Source organism: Zingiber officinale, chromosome 6B, assembly GCF_018446385.1.
Source record: "Zingiber officinale cultivar Zhangliang chromosome 6B, Zo_v1.1, whole genome shotgun sequence".
In the NCBI taxonomy this organism is placed as follows: domain Eukaryota; kingdom Viridiplantae; phylum Streptophyta; class Magnoliopsida; order Zingiberales; family Zingiberaceae; genus Zingiber; species Zingiber officinale.
Genome location: NC_055996.1, coordinates 123,220,212 through 123,233,999, shown reverse-complemented (window position 1 = coordinate 123,233,999; position 13,788 = coordinate 123,220,212). Strand labels below are relative to the sequence as shown.

The following is a 13,788-nucleotide window of genomic DNA, read 5'->3' as shown; positions in this document are numbered from 1 at the left end:
ATTACTTTGTTTCATTAGCATTTCCTGTATTCATTTTGTAATTATATTCGAATTGCTAGTGATTGCCCAACGAAAGTGGTCAAGGACCACGGGCCTTCGAGTAGGAGTCGTCACAGGCTCCGAACGAAGTAAAAACAACTGTGTCTACTTTACTTTTCCGCTGCGCTTATACTCGATATTTTCGAATCGATATTCACCCCCCCCTCTATCGAATCCAACGGTCTTACAAAAACCTCGCACAAGACACTCTTCTTCTTACAAGACGGAGAATAAGATTAGGAAGAAGAGTGTAAGCTTGAAAGTTTGAGAGCAATGACAGGTGTATTTAACAAGAGTCGGTAACTTCCTTCGTGCCCCAAGTTTCCTTCAAATAGAGTCGAAAGAGTTGATCATGAGTTAACTCATTTCCTACGCACTAGTCGACTGGAAACATCACCAGTTGATTAATGTTACCTAGGACACAGCCAACGGTACTCCACAGAATCTGGGATTCTGCCAACGACTCTCTACTAGTTGACTGGCAAGATCATCAGTCGACTAACCTTTAGAGCCATTAGGCATGGAACCCTTTTGTGTCCTCGCAACTTTCCATCAGTCGACTGACCAATCGATTAGGACCAGTCGACTGACCAATCGATTAGGACCAGTTGACTGACCAGTCGACTAGGACCAGTCGACTGGTAACACCATTAGTCGATTGGTCTCATACAGCACTCAACTCTCATCCTCTCTAAGTTGCCCTTGAAGCTCTCTTCCTCAGCCTTCATCCCTCAGATGCACTTGAGCTCGTGACTCCTCTCCGTACCATCCTTCATGTTGTCTTAAAGTCCGCTTTCCTCGGCTCCACTCCATTGCTCCTCATCCGATGGTCTCTAAGATGCATCATCCTTCACCGATCTCAATGACCTAAGTCATAGGATGAATCTTTACTAAACTTGACCGCACCAAGTTTCTCATATGCGGTTCACCAAGTCCTGCAAGATTCAAATACACATATCAAACATATATGAATTCTAAATTAAACTCTTTGACACACATATCAAAATCATGATCGTACCCGATCAAATTTAGGTTGATTGCACGCATACTTACCTCTATTTATACTTAACAAACAGAAACAATTGTCTATGCGAATGAATCAATCTCAATCTGTCACATGCTCATCAAGACTTTTATCCAAAAATATAACAATAACATATACACTGAATAAATCATGACATTTTCATATATCGAATTATTTTTTCAAAGTATTACATTCTCCGAAGTCCCAAAGACTTCACATATTTTTGAAATGGCTCTTTAGTCAATGTCTTTTCTATTTTTATTTTCTGAAAAATACATATTTTCTAGAATATAGAAAATGACTTTTAAATATTTTCTATTTTTTAAAAAAATAGATATAAAAAATACAAATCAAACATCATTTTTCAGAAACACACATTTTCTAGGAGATGAAAACAAAAAACACACAAACTAAACGCACCCTTAGCTTTATACTTTTTCATTAATCATTTATATTAGACTCATTGTGTTCAACTAGACAATGGGCTACAATGTTGGCATTTAGTCGGCATCTATTTGACCATAAGCTACATCAAATACGGTTAGATCGGAACGTATCATATATGACACCATTCCAATTTACCGTTGTACACAGCCTTGCCCTGTTTTTTACAATAGGCTATTTCCAAGATTCGAACTCGTGACCTTTTGATCACATGACAACAACTTTACCGTTGCGCCAAAGCTCCCCTTCTATTCCAACTTACATCTCTAAGAGAAAATAATAGGACAATAATTGTATTCATCTTTATATATTTAATCATTTTAATTTTGCAATATTATTTTAAATCGTTTTAAATAATCTATCCTTCAAATCAAAATTATTAAAAAAATTTATTTTTACCAGTAGTTAATATTCATAAAACTCTACCTCACGAAAACTAAAAAGTTATTGTTTGATATCATAGTTATTTTTTATAGATAGAAAAATAATTCATTTATTATTGTTATACTTTCTCCCATTTAATGAGACTGATCTGACAAGTTCATAAGTCAACAACTTAACATAATGCGCGACTAAGATAGTTCACTGGACTAACAAGCTGCAGTTGGCTACTTATTCATTCAATTAACAACTTTATGTTCTGTGGCCTATGACTGATGTTTCATTGAAGGTGTCACTCTTTCATCATAACAACATACTAACTAAGAATCCTAACTATTTTTAATAGAGTTTAACTGTAATTAGAGCAATACTTTCCTCATCTTTCAAGATATTACAAACAAAAAGAATACTGATGCAATTAAAGTCTCTTTCAAGTGCATCCCTGATAAGAACTAAGATAGGAAGGTTATTAACAATATAGTTGCATTATACATAGAATGGATGGTGAAGCAAGAAGCCAATTGCCCAGTCCAACAATATGCAGAACCAAGAACACAACCAACAAGAAAGAGTTGCAAAAAATTCTCGCCAGAAAAATGGCCTATGCTGAAAATAAATGAACTGAAAATGATAGCTTGCCACCATTTCTTTGTCGATGCGAGAGATGATAGAAGGAATCCACGATAAACAGTTTCCTCTAACAATGGAGTTATAAGGCAATATAGAAAGAAACATGGTGGCATCGTAGACAATGGACTCTTGGAGAGCATATCTTTCAGAATAAGATTATTAACATCCTGCAAGAAACAACAGTATTAGAAGTGCTAAAAACCATATCAATTATAGTTCACACTGAAATAAGCACAACCATAAATCCCAAGCAAAAAATATTATCAATCAGTTGTTGTTAATACCACCATAGCTGAAGAATCATCAGAGATCAAAAACAGTACTAATTATCTCACATTTGTAATGGCAAACATCAATCTAAATGCTCAAAACAATTATTAGCACAATTACTTTTAGTGCATTCCATTTGTTTTCTTAAATAGCAATTGGCTAAACTTGTGTATTGAAGAAACTCAATTTTCTGTTAAGCTACAAGAATCTGAGAATTTATATGTATCTCAAACTTCATATGGCAGTCACCTTCAAAACATACAGAGAATACATTTGATGTTAACAAGTTATATCATATAAAAACCAAGTAGAACCACTTTTTCTTTTACAACATGTTGTTGCTACATTTAAGTAATGACCTAGGTAAGCTAATATGGTTTCAATGGACAATAGTAGAGTTTATGGATTAAAATCTCAAGGCATGCCAGTCAACACAGTTGAGATTATTCATTCTGCTCTCGCACTGAGACATGGAGCAATGTCAATATTGACACCATGACATCCATACTCTATGCAATTGATCACCTTGCAATCTCTTTTTTGCCTCACAACTAATGTTCTCTTCTTGACCTCACAATTTGTTCTCCACATGGTCGATCTCAACTCCTAGGTCTCACAGCCATCCTCCTCCTTGCAACTCCACACAACCAAAGCCTCTTCGTGAACTCCTTAGCCTTGTGACTTATCCTCACAATGCCATGCGACCAAAACCTCTTCACTCCATGAGGGTGAAACTCTAACCACATAGGTGAGGTGTCGGGCGAGATCCCTTGATGGTTGAACGCTTCTTCTCGGAACAATGACTAATGTGGCTCCACCATTGGTGGCACCTCAAGGTAAACTTCCTCTCCTCCTCTACCACTTCTTCCTCCTTTTCTTCTCTCCTCCTCTTCCTCATTGAAACAAATGGCATCCACTACCAAAATGATACAAAAGTGGTTTATTCTGGCTACGGACCGAAACCCCAGCTCGTGAACAAGATTTTTAACCATGGTACCTTTAGAGATTTAAAGCCATCAATCTCTATAGCATTCATGAATGCAATAACAATATTTTTGATCCTAGAACATTAGTTCTTTGATACCTATAAGAAGATGAAGAAAGAAGTTACTTGATTCTTCAAAAATGGAAGATTTCAAATAATTAAGAAGTAGCATATTCTAGATAATCAAGTGTGAGACATATATTTTGAGTTAAAAAGTCACTCAAACAGGAAAATCAATTGTCTATACTGTTGAGAGGAATCTATGTCACTGCATACAACTATTGATTCCATTAGAGGGAAAAGCATTTCCCACACACATGCAAAAAAGAAAAATCAAGGTCTTGAGAGATAAATAGATTTTCTTCTAGAAATTACATTTTTGACTAACTGACCTTAGGCCCAAGCAGCATATCAGCAACAATAGATGAGAGAAACATCATCCCTATCAAAGATCCAATGCCCACTGCAGATGCTGTAACCCAACTTCTTTCTTCCAGGGAGGTTTTTCCTAGGAAGAAACTGCAAAGGTTGGATTTTCTCTTAGCGTTGTAATACAACAGAGTCAAAGCTCCAGCATATTCTATAACTTGCAGCGTGCTTAGGGAGACGACCTGCAATTGTGTAGTAGCTGCTCAATCAAGAAAAGGTCGTCTTTTTAAATCGAAAGAAGCGAACGTGTTCAACAATCGTCAAAAAAGAATTGTTACACGGAAAAGCTCACTCACCATGGTGAGGGGATCTAGGTCAGGCTCGTGAAGGATACTGGCAACGATTGAGAGTCCTCCAAAACTCAAAGGTACATGCAAGATGAAGAAATAAGCTGCGAATATTGACCATACGTCCTCATTGTCCCATGGTATGCTTGATGGAAGCACTGAGAACGCCTGTTGCACACGATTCCATCTTAACCGCTCCATTGTTGGACGCAAAAAAAAAATTTAAAAAAAAAAAAAAAAAACCAAGCGCAGGCCTTACGTCGGCCTGTTCATCTCCGTGGTTGTTCTCGGAGCAGAGGCGTCGGAATAGGGATCTAGAGCTCGCCCTAGATTGCAAATTGCGGAAGGCAGCCTGTGCGCGCAAGGAAGAGCGAGGAAACGAGCTCAAAGTGACATTCGCCGAAACCGAAGAGCCGGCTATTTGAGGAGACAGCGCAGTAGCAACCAACGAGATCATTTTCGCGACCTTGTCCACCGGCTTTCTTTCCCAGTCCAACCCACACCAACCATGCCATAAGGCAGAATTATGCTGTCAGACCGGCCAATCCGCGGCGGGACGTAATATAGCGGGGCGGATCAGAGCAGCGGGCCGGCCTGTTATTTGACGGGCTAAGCTAATCCAACTAAGCCGTGGTTGTCAATTACGGATCGATGAGCTCATTAAATTTTTCAATTTGACTTTTTTTCACAAATATCTCTCTTTTTTTTAAAAAAAACTTAATTTTTTTATTTATTATTTGCACACAAATTTTATTATAAAATCATTAAATATTATTTATTATAAATAATAAAAACATATAGTATAAATAAATTCTAAAAGCTACATTTTAATCAATTTTTTGAAAATACTTATATTCTTTTGTTTTGTTATTATAACTAAATAAAGGTATCTATCTGTCATGTATTTATTATAACTAAATAAAAGCAACCATTACAACCAAATGAAGACATTTGCTTGGTTTTTTTTTTTTACCGGCTAGTGCGTGCGATGCGGTGTTGTTAACTTAAAATCTCGGATTTGAATTTTGGTATTGATCCGGTGGTAAAGGGAGGGAGGCCCGCCGCAGGAGGTCAACGTGATCAACATCTAGTAGACGTTCGATCGGGTGGGCTATCTTCCTTATCAGCAAGAGGATTAGCCGAGCTGGCATTTCGACAGCTTGGCCTGACGCCGAGTATCCGACGCTCATAAAACGGGAAGAAACGGAGGTCGAGCGGCCATCTCGCTTGGCTAACAGTATGCGCGGCATTCGGACGAGCGGGCATCCGCCTGAAGGTCATCAGCCGACGGGCCTCCGCTCGGCCTGGGAAAGGTATTAGCAAAGTGGTTACTCGGCTCGGCCTAGTAGAGGACAAAGGGAGGGGATGACGAAATCTTCCTGGGAACCAGTGTTATCGACAAGAGGCATGGCCAGTAGCCTGGTCAGATAGAGAATCGTACGGTGGAAGCTTCCACTATCACGTCAGATATATGCACGTGCAAGGTAGGGTGTCGGGCATGCTTTTCTGACACATCCATTCCAGGTATGCTTTAAGGAGCATGCACACCTCGGAGAGCGTGCATGCGCCTCTGGGGAGCCCTATATAAGGACCCCCAGACTTCGACGGAGATATGTTCATCTACTTACTGTAGCTACAGTTCTCATTTCTTCTTCATTCTACTTCTTTCTGCTGGAGATTTGACTTGAGCGTCGGAGAACCATCGTCAGGGAACCCCTCCCCGATCCGACACTGTGTTTGCAGGTTCACCGCGACACAGGATCTGCGTATTTGGAGTCTTCGACCAGTCAACGAGAGCGTCACGTCCCCAGCGTCCATCGACTAGCACTCGGATAAGATTAAATATAATCAAGATAAATATTTTTCTCATATGTTGGTCATTATTTTAAGATTAATAATAGTCCATGATTTAATTTTTCAATATTGATCATTAACAAAAAAAAAATATCTTATGTTAGTCATTATTCCAAAGGTTAATAGCCGCTCGTGATTTACCTCCTCCGTGTTGACCTTGGGACATATTGACGGGGGCACTGGGACGAACATATTCATTTTTTTTTTTTTTTTTTTTTTTTTTTTTTTTTTGCCACAATTAACAAAAAAAAAAATACTACGAATTTTGCCAACTTCCTTGGTTATTTTTTTAAATAAAAATGGTAACACTTGCAGCTAAAATAAATAAACCTGCTGTAACTAAATAAAAACATTTGTCATGTGTTATAACTAAATAAATGGATTCGTCATGATAGAACAAGACCATCAATATTCTGATTTTTTTTTTCCAAAATGATGATAGCTACTATAAAAAGGTAATTATTATGATAATGATAAAAAAAATACACAAAGCATCGGACAAAGACAATAAGTATGCTTTAAAATTATTGTTGCAAAGATTTATGTAACACGCGTGACACCCTTCATGCACTCAAAGCTCTCTGAGAGGTTCTACAGAGTCATTCAAAGCTCGGTTTAATCAGTTTAGGCCGACATTTTAAGAATATTAATTCCAGTCATCTCAATAAATAAGATTGAATTTATAGGATAAATCTAATTTAATCTCCTTTTCTAAATAAATTAAAATAATTTAATTGAAATTGATCCTTTGAGAACACCATTGCACCAATGATACATAGTCATAATAGATATTAAGAATGTTAAATATTCATCTAAAATCACATATCAAATATGGGGAAGTAATATAAAACCGAGGTTTAACCATGATTGTCAAAATATGGTTGGATGCTTATTTATCATAACCATCCAATAGGTATAGAAAACCTTACATTAAGGTCAATAGTAAGATTTTAGAAGAGACATTGGTTAACTTGTCTGTGTTAAATCATGTTTTGATCAAAACTTGGTTCATTCTCAAAATATGTTTTATAATTCTTTAAAATTATGCCAGGCTAAATAGTCATAAAATACATCTATTGTTTTCTTTTTTATATATATATTTATTTTTCAACTCTCCACCGTGTTTTAGCAAAAATATAATTGAATGATAGAATAATAATAATTGTGTGTAAATTTTTAGCATGGGCACAAAATAGTCTGAAAACATCATTGAGAGTTTAAAAAAAGAAAAGAAAAATCTTAAGAAACAATGTAATCCATCTTCTGGTTATTTAGGATATCTGATGTGTTTTTTAAAAAAATATAAATAGTTTATCAAGTTGTGACCAAAAACATATAGTAGAGTATCAAAATAGAACGAAGAAGACTATTCTAAAATGACTTCTAAAATCTTTTCATTGAGTCAAATGTATAATTTTTCCAGTGGATGGTAGTAAGCATTGATGAATGGTATAAATAACTAATCATACATTAACACTAATCCTGGATTAAAACTTAATTTTATATTACTTCTATATTAATTTAGAGGCACAGTTTTTAAATAATTCAAGTATCCAACTCTTGCGATCTGATTAATCTTGAGATGACTAGTCCGTTCTCATAGAAATATTTTACTGACCATAAGGGTAAATTCAAGAAGATGGATCATGACGAACAACCCAACATTACGAGTAATTTGAACACCATGAGTGTGTTGTATCTAATAACATGAAACACAAAATAAAATTCATAGTGATCTTCCGAGACGATCTTGCTCTCCGCTTGACGTCGGAAGAGCGATCACAAAATAAAATTGAAAAAGCTCTTCGCCAAATTCACAAACTAAATCCCTCTTTTGTCTGAATGCTCTTTTTCACACACACCCCTTCTTTTTCTTCTTCTTCTTCTTCTCCGATCTCGTCTTCTTTTTATCGCTTTAATGTGGTAACAACAGTGGAGTAAATGGTCTATGTTACCACACGCAACAATAACGTAGCATAAACCATGTTTACGGTACTTCACACAGCAGTAACGCTAACATCTCCCACTCGTCCAAGTTAAACTACAAAGGCAAATAGTCACAAAGATCATGAAGAATGAAGACCATCAAAGGTAGACCATATGGTGATCAAATCACAAAGACCAGAGCAAAAACTATGAGTCACAAAGACCAAAGCAAGAACATTTAATCCATGATGGCAAAAGGCGAATACGCTCGCGCTAGGAGTGTAATCGAGCCGAACCGAGCCGAACTCTTGAATGTTTGAGCTTGACTCATTTATAATCGAGCCGAGCTTGTGCTTTATTTAACGAATATATTCATGGCTCACGAGCTTATTAGAGCTTTTATCGAGTCTAAACGAGCTTAATAAGTAAAAATTATAAATTAAATATTCATAAAAAATTAAATTATATATTTATAGAAAATTATAATATTCTTATTAAAATTTATAATTTTATTTTAATAAATAAATTTAATATATTTGTTTATATTTTTCATAAGTAGAGTGTAAAATCTATAAATTTAATATCAAAACTATTATTTTTTTAATTTAAAAGTTGATTCATGAGCTTAACGAACGTGTTCACGAGCTAACGAGCCGAGTATTACGAAGCTTGAGCTTGGTTTGTTTATCTTAACGAGCCTCATTAAACGAGCTCAAACGAGCTTTTATCGAATCAAGCTTCGAATAACTCACGAGCGGCTTGGTTCATTTACATCCCTAGCTCGCGCACCCCCAGCGCCCCGCCAACCCGTACCAGGGTCAACACGGAGGAGGTAAATCATGGGCGGCTACTAGCCTTTGGAATAGTGACTAACACATAAAGGAGACATTTACCTCGGCTTTGCTAAAATTCGAACTCCAAACCTCATGATAACAACACCTCATGCGCTAGCCACTTGACCATCCCGAGGGGACTAAGAACATTCAATCCAAACATTAGGGAAAATTATTTATGCGATGGCAAACACACTAAGCAATAATTACTAAGAAAATTGTGACTAATATACCAAGAGCATGCTCAACATCTCCAATCAATATAATTATTCACAATTACATTTTATGTACTGAACTAAAAATATAATTGGTACCAGTGAATAAAAGTTACAAATGTAAATAAATCTTGATATTCCATTTTAGTTATAATCTATTCATTCTAAATAGTCACTTTCTTAGCTATGCTCCATAGACCGAATCACTTATAGTCAACAAGAAATATGTTAAAGTAGCAGACACTGATCAAAACTTTAAGTAGACTGCTAAATAGTTACTTAGTATAAGATTGAGATTAACTTATAATCTCAAGGATCTCACATAGTAGAGAAGCAGGGATTCATTCTCCTACTACCCTTCTTGTCGTCATAGTACATGTGGTACGAATCACATACTACGATATTATTCTTTTTATTAAAAAGAGTGCATGTTTATCACAAAAATTTAACATCGTATAAATTTCGATCTAGACATACCTAATGTATAATCTTGAATTCAACATATGAAGTAAATGGTGGGTTCATTTACTCTGATCATTATATAAATGATATCATCTTGTCACAATTATCAAGATGACCTTAACTTATGGATATGTCTCTATTTACAGCTATATAAGTTGTCCTATAAACAACGATCTTACCTCTATTTATACTTAATAAATAGAGATGATTGTCCATGTGAGTGGACCAATCTCAATCTGTCAACATGTTTATTGAGACTTTTTAAAAAAAAATGTAACAAAAACATATACACTAAATAGATTATAACATTTTACAACGTGTTATATTTTACGAAGTTCTAAAGACTTCACATGTCCTTGAAATAACTTTAGTCAATGGCTTAGTAAAAGGATCGACAAGCATATTATGTGTAGGGATATACTCAAGAACTATCTTTTTCTTGTCAACAATATCCCTTATAAATTATATTTATTTTCTATATGTTCGCATTTGCTGTGATATTTGGGTTCTTTAGAAAAATCTATAGTATCTTAACTGTCATAGTACACTGTAATATGACTCCTACTATCCTTAGCAATCTTTTGATGCTTCAGGAACTTTCTTAACCAGACAGCCTTTTATACAGCCGTTGTATAAGCCATACAACTTCCATTGTCGACAAGGCTATGTGAGCCAAGACATATATATAGCTTCTATTATCAACAAGGTAACACAAGTTAAGCCGCACAACTTCTATCGTGGAAAAGGTTATATAAGCTTGCTTTTTGCTATTTCATGAGATGATGCCACCATTCAGTAAGAATACATAGTCAAATGTGGATATTCTGTCATTAAGGTCTCCTACCTAATATGTAGCTGTTAGAGTGTATACTAAAAACCTAGCTTTTGTAAACATTTATTTTTGAAATAAAAGGAATCACATTGGTCAATATCTACATTTATTTGTTAAATGTAATTTGTTCAATTAATTTATATAGTAGACAACATGGTGTGTGGTGTCACACACAGAAGATCATGTTGTCGGTTCTTTATAAATTATAAACAATTGCTCACGACTAAGATGGAAAAGAACAAACCATTGGAATAGTCGTAGTGTAATTAGGTATTAGTTTATCTTGACTAATAAATCACACTAGTACACTCTAAGTGTATTGAGTAGAACCAATTAAGGTAAGTTCTTTTTGTACTGACTTAATAAAAGAACGAGTCTTTAGTTATTATGAAAGTATGTGCTCTTAATCCTAATATAATAACAAGCACATATATTTAATATTTATTTCTTTAACTTATCAATGGGTGAGATTTATTTCGATAAATCAATAGGCTCGATAAGTTGGGAAATGATATTACTTATAGTGTATGTTGTTGATTATAGAAGGAAATTGTGTCCTAGTTATCTAGGTTGAGAATGCCCCCAAGAGGAGCTCATAAGGATTGTCATGTTAAACCCTGCAGGTGGACTTAGTCCGACATGATAATGAAGTTGAGTGGTACTACTCTCGGAGATAGATATTAATTAAGTGAGTTGTCAGTAACTTACTTAATTAGTGGACATTAGTTATCTTAAACACAGGAAGACTAACACACTCATGATAAGCAGGAGCCCATAATATAATTTGGGATTGGTGCGGTAGTGTTGATAATAACTCTCTAGTGGAATGAGTTATTATCGATGAACTTGAGTTATGTGTTCGGGGCGAACACGGGATACTCAAGCTTATTGGAAGGCCAAAACCAATTTCTTCTCTAGGTCCCTGTTGTAGCCTCATTAAAGCCACAAGTCCATCCAAAGAAAGACCCATCTTGGTGTCCAAGAAGGGGGTCGGACCATTGCTTGGTGACCAAGCAATGGCCGGCCACATCTCCTCTTAATAGGGTCGGCCCTTTGCTTGGTGCCCAAGCATGTAGGGGCCAGCCACAATAATTCAAATAAGGAGGGGGTGTTTTTGAATTTTTTAAAATCTTCTCTTTATAGAAAACTACAAGTTTTAAAAGAGTGATTTTAAATTTAAAAACTTTCTTATTTGAATTAGGCCACATATTTTAAAAGAAAGTTTAAAAGTTTTAAAACTTTCCTTTTTTAACCATTCTTATGGTTTAGGAAAAAAAAGGAAAAGAAGTTTTAAAATTTAAATTTTCTATCACCATGTTAAAAAAGAAAATTTTATAAGAGAAGTTTTAAATTTTAAAACATGGTTTTAATTTTTAAAACTTTCCTTTTTTAACTCCTACTTTAGGAAATTAGAAGAGAGCTTGTAAAATTTTATAAGAGAATATTTTCTTGTAAAATTTTTATAAAAAAAATTTTTCCTTCCTCTTTAAGGGGGTCGACCACCCTTGCTTGGTGCCCAAGCAAGGTGGCCAGCCAAATAAAAATAAAATTAAAATCATCATCTAATAATTTGGTGATTGATTCAATCAAGAGGAAAGAAAAGTAAATATTAAAAGGGAAAAGGAAAACCATGAGAAAGATTTTAACTTTTGTAAAAAGTCTTTCCTTATTTGCCTTGGGCAAGTAATATAAAAGAAGGGGTGAGGAGGCCTCATGAGACACAACTCTTATTCTCTTGGTTGGAGACTCTCTTGGTGTGGTCGGCCCTCTCTCTTCTCCCTTTCCCTTTGCTCTCTTTTCTTTTGTGGTGGTGGTGGCCGAAAGTTTGAGAAGGAGAAGAAGGCTTTGGGTGGTGTTCATCTTGGAGGATTGTCGCCCACACGACGTTCAAGGCGGGGCGAGGAATACGGCAGGAGATCTCGAGGTCATTAGCTTACAAAGAGAATATATGACTAGTAATTTTCTTCCGCATCATACTAGTTATTTTCTTTGTAAGAATTCAAACACAAGAGGCATTAGATCTAGTTTTTCGAATTTATTTTTCGAGTTTGTGTTTTTTTTTCTTTGTCGAATTTGTGATTCGATTGTTCTTTTTGGTTAACCAAGAGTTATTTAAGAAAATTAAATATTAGCTTTCCTTAAAAGGCTTTATCTAAGCAGTGGTGGTTGCTCCCATATCCAAGAAGGCCATGTGCCTCGCCATGCAATCCTGGAAGCCAATTTTGGAAATTAATATTTAATGGAATTAATAACATAGGTGGATTTGGATCAATAGTGTTAAGTCCCGCTTGCGATCCAAATCTAAACCATCAAGAACAGATAAGTTAAATTTGAAATCAATGATGTTAAGTTCCGTCTGCGATTTCTAATTTAACTTCTAAAAAACACAATAGGTTATTTAGGAAAGGTTCGACACTTGTACAAAATTTTTGTACAGTGGAACCGGTATGACCTTTCTAGGACTAACTAACAGTAGCTATATAGCCCTTCATGCTCATCTTAGATCCTTGGAAACAAATACATTAATTTGTTGTCCTTTTGAAATATTTTAATATCCTCTTCACCGCTTTCTAGTATCTCGATCCTAGGTTTAACTAGAAACGACTAACTAAGCCAACAACATAACTTATATCAGGACGAGTACATAACATAGTGTACATTAAACTACCAATTGCACTAGCATATGATTTTTTTTTTTTCATTTCGAATATTTTCTCAGGAGTCTTAGGATACATACTTTTACTCAGAACAGTATCTCTCGCTACATGTGTCTATTCCATGTTGCAATCTAACATATTGAAGTATTATAGCATCTTAGTGATGTAAGCCTCTTGAGACAAATCTAAATTTTTTTTTTATCATTCTCTAATCCAAAAATCTTTTTGATCATTCTCTAATAATCTTTACTCCTAAGATGTACTCAGCTTCTCTTATATCTATTATATCAAATTATGATGAAAACTACGATTTGACTTCTATCATACACTTTATGTCACTTCAAGCTATTAGCATATCATCAACGTATAATGATAAGATGATAAACTTTCCTTTTTTTCTTTCGTAGGTAAACACAATGATCTTCATTGATCATTTTAAAATTATTAGACAAAATGACTTCATTAAATCTTACATTTCGTTGTCTTGACACTTGCTTTAGCCCATATATAGACATCTCAA

At 35.2% G+C, this 13,788-nt stretch overlaps 1 protein-coding gene across 1 annotated transcript; it reads right to left on the bottom strand.

The window, feature by feature from the left end:
- Positions 1-2,236: 2,236 nt before the first annotated feature.
- LOC121990618 lies at positions 2,237-5,017 on the bottom strand. Its single transcript, XM_042544722.1, has 4 exons — positions 4,749-5,017; positions 4,499-4,657; positions 4,166-4,384; positions 2,237-2,685 (listed from the first exon to the last, which is right to left on the bottom strand). Exons 1-4 carry the CDS (start codon positions 4,944-4,946, stop codon positions 2,341-2,343), a joined length of 921 nt encoding a protein of 306 aa, XP_042400656.1. The 5' UTR covers positions 4,947-5,017; the 3' UTR covers positions 2,237-2,340.
- Between the last annotated feature and the right edge of the window lie 8,771 nt (positions 5,018-13,788).